General features: G+C 38.2%; 1 protein-coding gene across 4 annotated transcripts in view; it reads left to right on the forward strand.

Annotated features, from left to right (window-relative positions):
• The window catches only part of SMC6 (structural maintenance of chromosomes 6), a 48,142-nt gene extending 35,266 nt beyond the window's left edge, over positions 1 to 12,876 (forward strand). For 3 of the 4 annotated variants that reach the window (XM_057374297.1, XM_057374300.1, XM_057374298.1), the window contains 5 exons: positions 617 to 742; positions 2,981 to 3,086; positions 4,864 to 5,016; positions 6,721 to 6,818; positions 8,142 to 8,582. In XM_057374297.1, coding sequence (XP_057230280.1) covers positions 617 to 742; positions 2,981 to 3,086; positions 4,864 to 5,016; positions 6,721 to 6,818; positions 8,142 to 8,250 — 592 coding nt within the window. In that variant the 3' untranslated portion in view covers positions 8,251 to 8,582. Of the gene's footprint in view, positions 1 to 616; positions 743 to 2,980; positions 3,087 to 4,863; positions 5,017 to 6,720; positions 6,819 to 8,141; positions 8,583 to 9,270 lie in introns of those variants that run through there. The other variant, XM_057374299.1, reaches the window with a different exon arrangement.
• The last annotated feature ends 376 nt before the right edge of the window (positions 12,877 to 13,252 follow it).

Genomic DNA, 13,252 nt, shown 5'->3' on the forward strand with positions numbered 1-13,252 from the left:
GAGTTTTTCTTATTAACCCACTATGAATTTGTGTGGTTTTAGTACTTAAGCTATGTAYGAAGGTGTGGAAATGTGTTGTACTAATTCTCAGCCAAGCTGTACTGGACAGATTTAGGAGTCCTGAAACACCTTCCAGTAATGTTAAGCAGCATCTGTGCTGTATATGTGATATTACCAATAATCAGGTACCCTCTTAGTGTTTTGAAATTAACCCAGTTACGACATGAGCATAACTTGCCATTGTTCGGTGATGCACTAATTATTAAGCATAATTCTAGTTTGAATAACTAATGCACAAGTTAGGCAGTTTCTTGAGGTATTGACTTCAGTGCATTTCAAGGAAGCGCTCCCCTCAGATATTCTTGAGCCTAGTCATTCATTCTCCTTGGTGAAAGAGTTTATTTTCAAATAATTAAAAATAGAATTAAGGTTTGATTTTTGTCCACATTTCGTTTGTGAAGAATGCCTTACTTGAGTCATCAAATGCTTTAGCTTTAACATAAATCCTCACAAGAAAGTTTTCATTTTAATATTTTGATTATTTTCAGCATTTACAGTAATAGCTCAGTTTTAATGTAATGGATATTGCTCCTAACCTTTCTGTTAATTAAAACAGGCAATTTCAATATGCAAAGGAAAGATATGAGGATGCAAGCAATAAAGTGAAGAATTTAAGGAGGTTTATTGTGGTGCTGGARGAAGTAATGGCAGAGAGGCTCAAAGTGTATCGGCAGTTCTTAAGGTGAGTTTAAGGCAGTGTTCACAACAATCTTTTTTAAACTAAGCTTGCTCCCAGTTTCAGTCTTGTGCCTGACAGTTTAGGGGCAGCCTGGACTGACCCTGGAAAACCAGTGTGATGGTAAGGCCTGTATTTTGCTTCATCCCAAAGACCTCAACCGTGCTGACTTCTTCCAAAGCACTTTGAGTGCTGGTTTTGGACAGTAAGATATTAGCAACATACTAAGACTCAAAATAATCTGGCAGTCACTCATTTATTAGTGCTGAGCTCATATAATTTCATTGCAGGCCAAACACTTTTCCTCTGTCCTATGCTGAAAAAATTTGAAGCTCTTAATTCATATTCTATAATTTGACAGCTTCTTCTCCATTACATGTTGTACACCCCTTGTTCCTTGCTTCAGTCCCTTAGTATCCTATGACTGGTCAAGGGACTGGTCTTTTTTCCACTGCAGCACTTTATCATTCCCTTTAGCAGAAATTGAGGGATATTTTGATTGGCTCTGCTTTTTGTACTTTTTGCTCTGGATTTGGGGGAGGTGCCAATATGATCCTGACAAATAGTGATGTTGAGGAGAATATCAACCTGTTCAGATGCAAGTATAGAGATAATAGTGGGCAAATAGTGATTTACCTGCCAAATATAATGCTTGCCTTTTGGTTCCCACATATGTCACATTGAGTCTTAGTCTTCGTGCCCAAGTTTGATTCCCACCTTACAAGTGGGATTGTAAAGTACCATAGTTCTTTCTTGAAGGAACTGTCATGTGTTGATTAGGATATGACAGAATTGAAGGGCAAGGTGGTGGAGATAGAAATTAATACACAACACTCTTTAATTCTCAGAATTTAGCAAAGMCCATGTCAATTTGTTATTGTGCAGTCCTAGTACTGAATAGGGAAGCAGTGGAATGGTAATTTTCTGTTGAAGTTCMGTAAAAAGCTCCCAGTTGTTACAATCCACAACTGAAAGTGAGGGTAGCCCAGGTTCTTGTTAATAGATCCCCTGGGGTAGCTAAAAGTGAAACAACACTGAATTGGTGTTTGTCTCTATGTATTATTTTATGTGGCATTTATTTTAGAACAGTTTGGTTGCATGGAAAAACAGCTATGTAGCCATTTTGGTTGTTGCTATCAGTAGTAATATGACAACATAAAAGCATAAAAATGCTGTTCAAGAAAATGTTTAAGAAAGAGAAGGAAAGGACTAGGAAGATCTCACAACAGGACTGGTTTTTGCAATTTCGGTGTCTGTTGGTTGAAGTTGCAGTTACAGGTTGGGTCTGTCAGATGGTGAAAGAAATCCCCAGACCACAACCTATCTTGGGTTTATATTCACCCAGGATCAGCCTGGACCGCTCAGATACCTCCCCTGGAGTGGGGAGTTTACTGGATGATGTAACATTGTGGATCATGGGTCACTTTGGGAGTCTTTCAACACCTTTTAAGATGGTACAGCTGTTCTGTGATGTCAGTGCAGTGGAGTCCAGTGTGGCCCATCAGCAGAGATGAGCCACCTTCAGGCTATGTGAGAATGTCCCTTCTGTAGGGAAGTGATCACAGCTGAGTTCATTTGAGTAAGGACAAAGAGACAGACTCTCAGGCCTCCAGTTTGCCTCTTTTCTTATCTYCTACAACACCTCAGCTGCAGCCTGGGGTGGGCTGTACTCGCCCTCTGCACTGGGCTGGGTACATGGCACATCAGCAGCTTGGCCCCTGAATGTTGAACTATCAGTATTCCAGTCTCTTCCAGTATTAGTTGTGGATKCATTCTTCTCTCCAGACTTGGGATGACTGGACAGCAGAATCCCCTTCATCTTATCTCAAGTTCCCATCATAGCTGGAATTTCTTTTAGTAGGTATATTTGGGATGGGGTGTGCTTCGATGGTGGCCCAAGAATGGCTGTTTCTTTGCAGTTTGCTACCSTGGGCAAAAGTCCTTCAATGATTTTAGCAATGTTTAAGCCACGAACTATTTCAGTCTCTCCCACCAGTTGGTTAAAACAAAATTCTAGAAAATACAAAGCTGTACATTTGGATTTCTTACCTTCTTACTTTGTGCCAAGTGATTCTCTCCAGTATGTCTCATGTCACCCCTTGAGAGCATCATCAGTTTTGGGAGAATGTTGTTAGTGGAGCAGGGCTTAATACTTAATGATGTTGGACGGTCCATAAAAATCTCTTGTCACTTTTTCACGTATTTTAAAACTTGCTGCCCTAACGTTTGTTTGCTTGATTTAAGGAGCCTWTCTGTGCGATGCAGACTCCACTTTGAGGATTTGTTACGTCTTAGAGGTTGCTCTGGAAATATAATTTTTGATCACAAGACTGAGACACTTTCCATAACAGTAAGTTATATTATTTCAGTTATCATTATATGTATTTATTATTTGTATTAGTTACAGGTGCTAGAAATACATTGCAAGTGACGGAAAAAATTGTTTCTCCCTGTCCGGAATGTGATATGATAAATTGTACTGTCATAAATATTCTGATCAAGCAATTAATTTAATCATATAAAAGAGTTAGTTATGATTAAAAGTGGAAAATTGTCAAGTGTAAGGTGTAGCGAGGTTAGGAATGTTGTGTTTGAAATATGCAACCATGGGAACCTCACCAAGTTACAGGACTTGCTATGTTTTGGTCAAGAAAGTGTGGAGACCATCACGCACATCAGTTATGCTGCTTGGGAACCCCTCTACCCTTCCCATCTTGGTTTGAATATCAAGGATTCCARTCAGTAGATCTCAGTAGAGATGACCAATGATTGTTTTAGGATAAGAATATGATAAAGTTATATAACTAACAAAACCTATCATTGTAAAGATTAAATTTAAGAGCGGGCATATTCTGCATAGTATGCAAAAGAACTTATGTAACAATGATTCAGCAGAAAAAGTGTGTAAAAATGTCTGGATTTTGTCTGTTGAGTGGAACACATTGGAGGAATTTCCAACAGCCTGAATAAAGAAGTGTCTGCTTATTCACATCAAATTGGTGTTGGAYAAGTTTCTTTCATCCTGTCTGCTAACAGGAGGATGTTGTTGAGAAACAGAAAAMGTTGACATTTTAAATGGACAGGTTGCTAGATTGCAAGGAACAAATGTGGATTGTTGTTTTATGCCAATGATAAGAATTCAATAGTGAGTCATCATMGTCAGTCTTTCAAAATAACTCATTTCTGTTTCATTGATAAGAAGTTCACCAGTATTTGTGTGATTGTATAATGGCTCTAGCTGTTATTTAAACAATTTAATGCCTGAAAGCTTTGATAGATTATTTCATTTTACATTTAAAAGTGTACTTTTTAACATACATCCCCAAAAGTTTTAGTCATGAGTTTATTTACTTTTGTTTCTGTGCAGTGACAACATACATGCATGTTGCAGTCCTAAGGTGATAGGTGAAGCACATGTATCTGAAGAACTAAACTTAGTCCATAAAATAACAAGTCATTACTTGACCAGAATATTTTTTTAATAGCTGACATCTCTTGTATCTCACAAAAGAGATCTGTATTTAGTCAAGGAATATAAGTTGAAAAAAAATAACCTAATTCCCTCCAAAAAAAGATCCCACTTCAAAATAATCGGTGTTCTCCTGCTTATCTTGTTAAAGTGCAATTAGCAGGGCAGGAAAATACCCAAGTTTCATCTTACAGGAGTGCCACAAGATGTCATCATAATCAATGTAACCAAATGGCTGTTCACAATGTTTCATGTATTCCACATAAAGAACATCTTCTCCTTTAAAATTCTGCTGTAAATCARTTACCTACTTTTCTATGGTAGCTAGTAACCACTGGATTTTACTGTAATGTACCTACACTGGTTGGCATTTATTAAACATTGTTTAGCAGTTACTAAAATGGAGACTTGAATAAGAAAACACTGGTAGGGTCATTAAATCTGTTCAGTGTGTATGACCGTGATAGAGGAGGTTGCAGTGATCCTAGAAATGTTAAATTGTTCGGAGCCCTCCCATTCCAGAATGGCACTAGGAGTGAAAATAGTTTTCAAGGGAACTCTATATGTTTATATATAAGGTGTTTTCTGTTAAAAATACGATTCTGTTAGTATGTCTTAATCTCAGATTTAAAAATTGCTTCAATATTTTTATTTCAAGGTTCAGCCTCGAGAGGAAGAAAAAGCTTCCCGTAGTGATCTGAGATGCCTATCAGGAGGTGAACGTTCCTTCTCCACAGTTTGTTTCATTCTTTCTCTGTGGAACATCTCTGATTCTCCTTTCAGATGCATGGATGAATTTGATGTCTACATGGTACAGTTTAAACTTAAACTACATCTCYCATTCTGATTTGTATAAGTTAGCAGATAGTTGGGTTATTACTTACATTACTCGTAACACTATAGTCAGCTGTAAATTATAAAAGCCCCCAAACCAAAATCAAAATCCCCCCCCAAAAAAAATTTGTTAGGGATCTTGTTCACTTTTGTGTCTTTTGAAGCTATTTTATTTCTGAAGTTAGTATGCAGAAATATGAGCATTTCTGGTAATTTACATGCTCAAACCTTTGTTCAGCACAAAAATAGTAAATCAGCTATTACTGTATTTGTCAGARGTTGACTCTGTATATTGCTGTGGCATTATGGGCTTGGCATGTGCATTATTTTCTGCCAATTTTGAGATCAGTGTGGGGTCTTTTTTCAGAGCAAATGTAGCAACTGGGTTCACTGTTGCTACTTATTTTATAGAAACTCATTCTTCAGCTAGTAGCATTTTCAAAGATGCTGAAATGCAGATATGTGGATGAATAATGAACAATAAATAGCAATGTTATCGAAAACTGATAAATCATATCTTTGTGTACAGTTTCTCTGGACAGGCCATTAACCCATTTTGAAATTTAATTTCTTTTTTTTTAAGACTTATTTCCTCCTTATTAATATGCARTGTGGTATAAGTTTGAGAAAATGTTTACTTCTATGAGACAAAGATTTGATGCTGGCTTATTTAATTTTGCCTCAGTGTCCCTGCCTCATAGATCATTTATTTACTAGGAATCACAGACCTAGAGGGAACAAAGATAATACAGGTTATAATAAAGAATTTCAATAAGGACAGTATGCATCTGAGGTAGTGAAGCAATCATTTTTCAGTCAACTTTTAAATCTTAGATCCTCTTTTAAAAGTTTGTTGTGCAAAAGTTTACCCATCTTTCCAGAAAAGGGTGGATACTCAGAACTTCAGGCCTTGCAAAGAACTTGCATGTCATCTATTCCATAAATAATTCCACACAATTTGTCTTTCCACCMCTGTCCCAGTAAGTGCAGCCTTACTGTCCACACATTCTGTGGTTATGCTTGCTCTAATCCTACAGCCACACCACACAAGGACTCCATGGTGTATTTTTTGGGAGATCMCTGGTTTCATGAGGAGCAGTTCACAGCAGCAGAGCTTTGTTAGTCCCTGCTGATAACAGYGTCCTACTGCACACACTTTGCAGTAAGCCTAATGCATGAGGTTGTGTTCAAAATCTTAATAATGGCAATAACAATAATAATCCTAAGAAAAACAAGCTCTATAATATCTTAGGTTTCATGGAGCCCTTAAATCCTTCCAGGTGATTCTTGAGTCAGAATTATGCAGAAAACATTATTCTGCTAAAATACAATTAATTTCAGCATACCAGTAAAGAAAGAAGTACTTCTGTGTACATCAAAGCTGATAGAATAACACTGAGTAGATGAGTGTGTGATTGTTCTGATAGAAGCTTTCCACTGCCCATATATACTGAAAAGTACAGTTTAAGAAATTCCCAGACTATAATTTGTAGCCTTAAGAATTTAGCCCTAATGATTCTCCAGTTTTTCTCTTAGTTTTTATTAGTCTTACTTTATTTAGATATTTTCTTTAGTTAACCTTCACTGTATAGCAGTTAATTCTAGTAGGTTTTCTAGAATCATATTTTCTAMTGTATTTATTACTGTCAGTTTCACTACCTGATAAATCTGTCATCTTTAGGACATGATTAACAGAAGAATTGCCATTGATATGATTTTGGAGAAGGCTTACTTTCAGCAGCATCGACAGTTCATTTTGTTCACCCCCCTGAGCATGAGGTAATRCTGTGGTATTTTATTTTGGGGTACAAGAACTGAAGGGGAATTCTCTTGCAAGGAGTATAACTTGAAAAAATTAAATATGAGGAGAAAGAAATTTTGCTGTTTGTACCAGTAGAACAGAAATAATTAAGCAGTTCATTGCTTATGGTTCTCTGAATTTCAAGGTTTTTTTAAATAGGTTTGGTTTTTTTTACCCTTGCATAATTATAATTCAGTGGGACTTGAATCAGTTTATCTGAACTAAAACAATTTTTTGAAATGTTTTATTTTGTCAAACAGGCTCTTCCTAGCTTAKAGCCCTGGATATCACTCTCCCCTCCCAAAATTAACAGAAGATTTAGGACTTCTTCTGTTAATACTACAGTGCTTTCAAGGTCATTGTCATTTGAATTTATTTCATTTCATGGKTTTTAATATTGCTGATCTAGAGACTCATAACTTATACTATGTTTTGAATTTTYGATCTAGTGGTACAAAATTCTTTCAAAACCTCCACATAAATCCCTGGTAGAGCCATTCCCAGCTTAAGGGGACAGTAATGTCTCTAGCCTTGTGCMGCCAGCTCCTCTCTGTTAATGCATTGCAAGCAGTGAAGCTGAAGAGGGTAATTACAGTAGTCTTCAAAAAGAAATTGATTTATTCTAATTGTCTTCCTTACATACTAAAGTATGTAAAAAGTAGGGTAGTGGTATCTGTTGTTATTTCAGTGGAAATGGTTTTGTGGAGATTTTTTGAAACTAGTAAACATACAGGAATTTTTTGTAGGGTTACTGTTTAGAAGTTTAATAATTCAAGTTCAGTTTGGCTTTGTTATATTGTTACATGTTTCATGTTCAGCAAACTTTAAATTTAACAAAAATATGTGGGCAACTTCGGGAAAAATCCATTTTGAATATTCAGTGGAGAAGCCTGCATAAATGATTAGTAATTTTGCTCATTCTTAGTATAATGTGACTGATTACATGTGTGTATAATGTGCGCCACTTCAGGATCTGTAAGGCAAATTCTTATTTGTATTTCATCATTACTTCATTTGGAGGTTTTCATGAAAGAACCTTTACTCTGATTRAGGTAGTGTAATTGACAGAAATCACGTAATTGAAATGAGTGCTTGTCTTTACCTCAATATTTTACTGAAGTTGGGGTCCAGGATCAGTTCAGTGAAGCCCAAACTTCACCCCATGTTACTGTTTTTTAAGACTGTCAAATAGAAAAGATGGAGTTATTTAAAGGAAAATATGTAATGGAAAGAATCAAATGGAAATACTAAAATTTGTGGAGAAGAAACACTGTTTAAAATGATGTACACTTTATTTTTAGTTCTCTGCCTACGAGTCCCCATATTCGAATCCTCCGTATGCCTGACCCTCCGAGAGACCAAAGAATATTGAATTCCCAAAAAAGGAAAGACAGAGATGAAGATCAATAAGTATCTCTGTATGAATATGGCATAATGTTGAAGACAAATGTGGAATAATATGTATAAAATTATTGCTTCCTGATGCTGAAAAAGCAAATGTTTTGTAACATACTCTCAGGAAGATATTTCTGTATTGTTATTAATTATTTTTTAATGAATTACTGTGTGTGCACAGAAAAAGAATAAGCACAGTTTGGATGAGTTAAAAATTTTAAATGTTCTGTTGATATTTTTAGCCACCAGCTATAGAATTTTTTTTATCTGTTGCTCTTTCTTCTGGAAAARTTGAAATATATTTTGTATAACTATGAAGTAATATTTTAATAAACCGTTTGAACTGATATTTGTGGTAATGTTTTAGTGTCTCTACACACTTAAAATTAGCATTAAGTTAAAAAAATATTGTTTTCTTCCTAGCTATGCTTTATTTCCTTAAATATRTGCTAATTAATACATGCAGTAAAATGTGTTTGATTTATTTTACAGTGAAACCACAGTAGCTGAACATAAGAAAATATTATAACTTATACCTCCATAATTAGAAAAGGGAAAAATTTATTTGTAGTATATTATCTTGGTGGGAAAAAAGTCCTTTCATTCCTTTCCTAAAGAGTTTGRGTGTCTTTGGACATGAGCATACAAAACCCAGCAAGCTATCTTTATAAACCTCAATTCTTAATTCCAGTAAACTAGTTCTTGCACACTCTGAGTTTCCAGGCATAGCATAAGTCTCTAAATGTTCATTACATTATAATAAACTAAAGTCTTCCCAATATGTAAGAATGAAGTAGAATAAGAATTTTGGGAAATAATATAGTAACTTTACTGCAGCAATGTAGACCTGTGTTTTGTTGGGTCTCCCTGCCCTCCCTCCCCTCCCACGTTTCCCTGGGACTATACTAGAGCACTTAGCTTGATTAATTTAAATATTACAAGTATTTACTAGGGATAAGAGGGAGAAAGAAGAACCAGATTTTTCAAACTCCCCCAAATTAACCTTTTTTTCTCTCTTGTTCTTTTTTTCTTCAGGAACTTGATATTGTTGTCAGCTCTTCAAAAACAATCACTTTTTAGAGTTCAGCTGTTTTTCTTTTTTGTTATTTTGGGAGATTTTTTATTGTTGTTTGATGTTATGGGGCTACAAAAGCCATTGAGACTACTCAGAGAACAAGATTGCACTTCTTCACTRAATAGCAGTTCCTCAATAAAACCTTATTACTGTGTAAGTTTTAACTTGACTTTGTAGCCTAATTTGTTTTCAAGTCACTGCATTGGATTAAACTTGTAGGTTTCTTTAAAATATGGAAGCTAGGTAAGACTTGAAGGAAATACACGTCATAGAATCAAAGAAGCACAAGAAATGCTGAGTTGGAAGAGACCCATCAGCTGTRTGATGTTCCAGCTGATTTCTGGCAACTTGAAGCCCCTCATAAGGAGAAGGGCAGTTGAGGTGGAAGTGTCCCTTAGTTGCTCAAAGAATCGTTCATCAGTGTCACTGCCTGGCCAGGGGGTCTGTAGTGGGCTCCCATGATGACATCTGCATTGTGTGTTTGCCCCTTGATTGTCACTAAGAGGGTCTCAACTGTGCCATGGCCAGCCCCTCCCACTTCTGCCCATCCCTCCAAAATAACCTGTAACCATGCAACAGGGAACTCCAATCACAGGGTTTCTCCCACCCAGTGTCACACCAGTGATACCAAATCTCTGGGCTAAAGGCTTGAGATGGCCTTGTTTGTTCCTCATGCTGTGTGCATTAGTGTAGAAACATTTCAGGTGTGGTGCTTTGCAGCCAAAAAACCTGAAGGAGATTGAGGAATCCCATTAGTGCTCATTTTCTCAAATTATGATTCACCATCCCATCGGTCACCACTGTCAGGCCTGGTTTCGTCCCATTCTCCCTTCCAAGCTGGTTTAAAGTTTTGTCAGTGAGCCCCCTGGCTCCTGTGTTGAGCTTTTTCCTCTCTGACCTAGAAGTGTCTTGTCAGGTGTCAATAGAGCAGGTGTTGAATAGATCATCCCCTGGTAAAAAAAAAACAACTTTTTTTGCTTAAACCAGCCTTGGACCCACACTAGATGTACCACCTGGTGGATCTGCCTATTCCTGTCCATATATTCATTGTTACCAGGATTGTGGAAATCATTATGTGTGCTTCTTATCCTTCSACCTTCAACTCAAGGCCCTGAAGTCTCCTTTGCCCTCAGAATTCTCTTTGTTTTTTCATCACTGCCGGCTTGAACAATGAATAGTGGATAATAATCAGAGTGCCTTACTATCCTAGAGAGTTTTTCAGTAATGTCTCTTACCTGTGCCCCTGGGAGCCAGCAGAGTTAGTTCTGGTCTGCATAACAGGCCCTCTTTTGTCTCCCTCCCCACAGAAGGGAGGATTTTGTTACAGCCATCCTGCTTTTCCTGTTAACAGAGGAGGTCTTCATGCAGGATGCAGGAGGTGTTGCTTTAGGAGGCCTCTCTGGCCCAGAAGGAACCTTTGCCTCCTCATGAGTTGTCTGACCTTGTTCCAGATGCCCCTATCTGTTGTAGAAGGTTCCAGTCCTACATGATTCAGAAAGTGGAACCTCCTGCTTTGTGGAGGAGGCTCCAGCCTTCATTGTGAACAGACCTTTGACTAAAAATCCCTTGGCTGATTACCCTGCAGGGTTCTGATTCCACCTGCTTCTCCACTACAGTGGAGGTTTGAGACTTCTGAGAGTCCTGACACTGTGGCATCTCTGTAATTAATGTGTTCATCTCCTGGTTGTTCACTCACTGTGTAGCCTGCTCACTTCCTCCTGTGGCCCCTTCACCTGGTGATGCCTTATCCATCAGGCTAATCTGAAATAGAGGCCAGACAAAATTAAGAGAATGAGAATAGACAACTTCAATACAGGTCTAACAGGCCCCCTGGTACATTGGAGTAGACAAAAGCCTCCTCCTGAGGCTACAGCTGAAATGGACCCTGAGTCACGAGATCTTCACCTTTTGTAAGTTCTGTCTTATTAACATATTGGGTCTTAATTCTCCAATGATCTTTGCAGGTGATGATGTCAATCACCCCAAACTTGCTCCCCCCCAACTCGCTGTTGTTTCCATATTTTGGGGCTCTGAGGCAGTGAGGTGTCCTTGGATTCAGGCTCAGAGAGGAATTGTTTTGTTGATTGTGGTGCAAGAGACAGCAGACATTGATTGAAGTGGGGAGGCTTTGGCTGAGGAAACCAGGAGGAGAGATTGTTATGATGAAGATAAAGAGGCATTTGAGTGTGTTATGCAAACAGGCTGTAAAATCTCTCCCTGGAGGTTTTTGGAGTGTACTGAATAGACTCCTCCATCTCCTTCAAGCAGGGAGCTGGGCAAGAGATCTGTGAAGGACCTTACCAGTCTGAACAATTCTGTAATTCCATAATTAAAGGTACTTAACACTTTTAGGATTACGTGAAGATACTGGGGGTCACTTTGCTAAGTGCATACTTGGCAAACTTGTCTGGAGCCAGCAGCTCGAGGGAGGTGATTCCAGCACTCTGCTGTGGTGAGATCCCACCTGGAGTTGTGCAGCCAGGCCTGGGGTCCTCAGGTAGGAAGAGCATGGACCTGTTGGAGTAGGTTCAGAGGAGGCCACAGAAATGCTCAGAGGGCTGGAGCACCTCTGCTGTGGAGACAAACTCTGAGTTGGGTGTCTTGAGCCTGGAGAAGGCTCCAGAAAGACCTCATAGCATCTTCCAGTAATTAAAGGGGCTACAAGAGAGCTGGAGAGGGACTTGTACAAGGGCATGGGGTGACAGGACAAGGGAGAGCAGCTTTGAACTGACAGTAGATATCAGGAGTAAATTCTTTATTGCGAGGGTGGTGAGGCCCTGGAATAGGTTGTCAAAAGAAGTTGTGGACACCTATCTCTGGAAATGTTCAAGATCAGGTTGGCTGGGGCCCTGGGCAACCTGTTTTAGTGGAAGGTGGTCCTGCAGGGGTGGAACTGGATCATCTTTAAGGTCCCTTCCAACTCAAACCATTCTTTGATTCTAGGACATGATCATAAGCCACGTTTGGCTTGTCTCAATTTTATGATGGGATTGGATTATGTTTCCAACCCTTTTACAGTGTGAGATGATAGAATGGCATTGCATTGTTTCTTCCTGATTTTCTTCACCATCCCCCCCAAAAAAAAAAAAAAAGAAAAAAGGCAAGAGTGCAGAGGCAGGAAAGAGTAAAGCATTTATCTTCATTAGTACTTCTATAATGAGTTGTGTGGAGAAAATAGCTTAAGGAAAATTAGTGCATTCCTACTGAGCTAACACTTCAGCTTTCTCCTAGGATTTTTATAGACTTGAAATATTGGAGGAGGTGGCAACAATTCTGGTCTTTGTTTCAAACCAGTACATTGTATTTATTCTAATCTACCTCTGTACTTGATGAAGATGTGTTGCTGAATGTGTAATTATTATAAGCATATTTTCATGGTGGAGGATTAATTCCGAATAAACGATTATTGAAGCCCTTGCATGGATGCACTTATTTTTGCAGCAATCCTACTAAGGTTTCAAAACTACCATATTCTTGATATTTTAGTAGAGAATTTACTGTACTGGCTACCTAGACAGAAGATTGCAGTGCTGCTGTTGCATTTCTGAGTTTGAATGTGTTTGAGTTGTCAGCCATTTTGCACAGCAGTGCATTGCTTAACGCTGCACTAAAAGAAGTGGAGTCTGTCCAGCTACATAAATTCAAGGTGCAGGGAAACATGGAATGAGAGATTGCTTCTCATATATGTAAACCAGAGGCATAAAACCTGAGAAGTATTCAGTGTGGGCATATCATTCTCAGAAATATGTAATTTCTAGAACGTGTATTTTAAGCCACATGCATGAGTTATAACTCCTCCATGGTTTCCTAAGACTATTACCTGTGTAGTCCAAGTAAAATTCTGGTATTAGAAAATGTAGTTGATATTTCTGCCTCTGATGTTTGTTTGGAATATGAAAAAACTGAATTATGAGAGGATGGCTGTGACTGTGGCAGCAATTG

The sequence above is a fragment of the Malurus melanocephalus genome, unplaced genomic scaffold (genome assembly GCF_030028575.1).
Source record: "Malurus melanocephalus ecotype Western Australia unplaced genomic scaffold, MMel_1.1 scaffold_222, whole genome shotgun sequence".
Classification (NCBI taxonomy): domain Eukaryota; kingdom Metazoa; phylum Chordata; class Aves; order Passeriformes; family Maluridae; genus Malurus; species Malurus melanocephalus.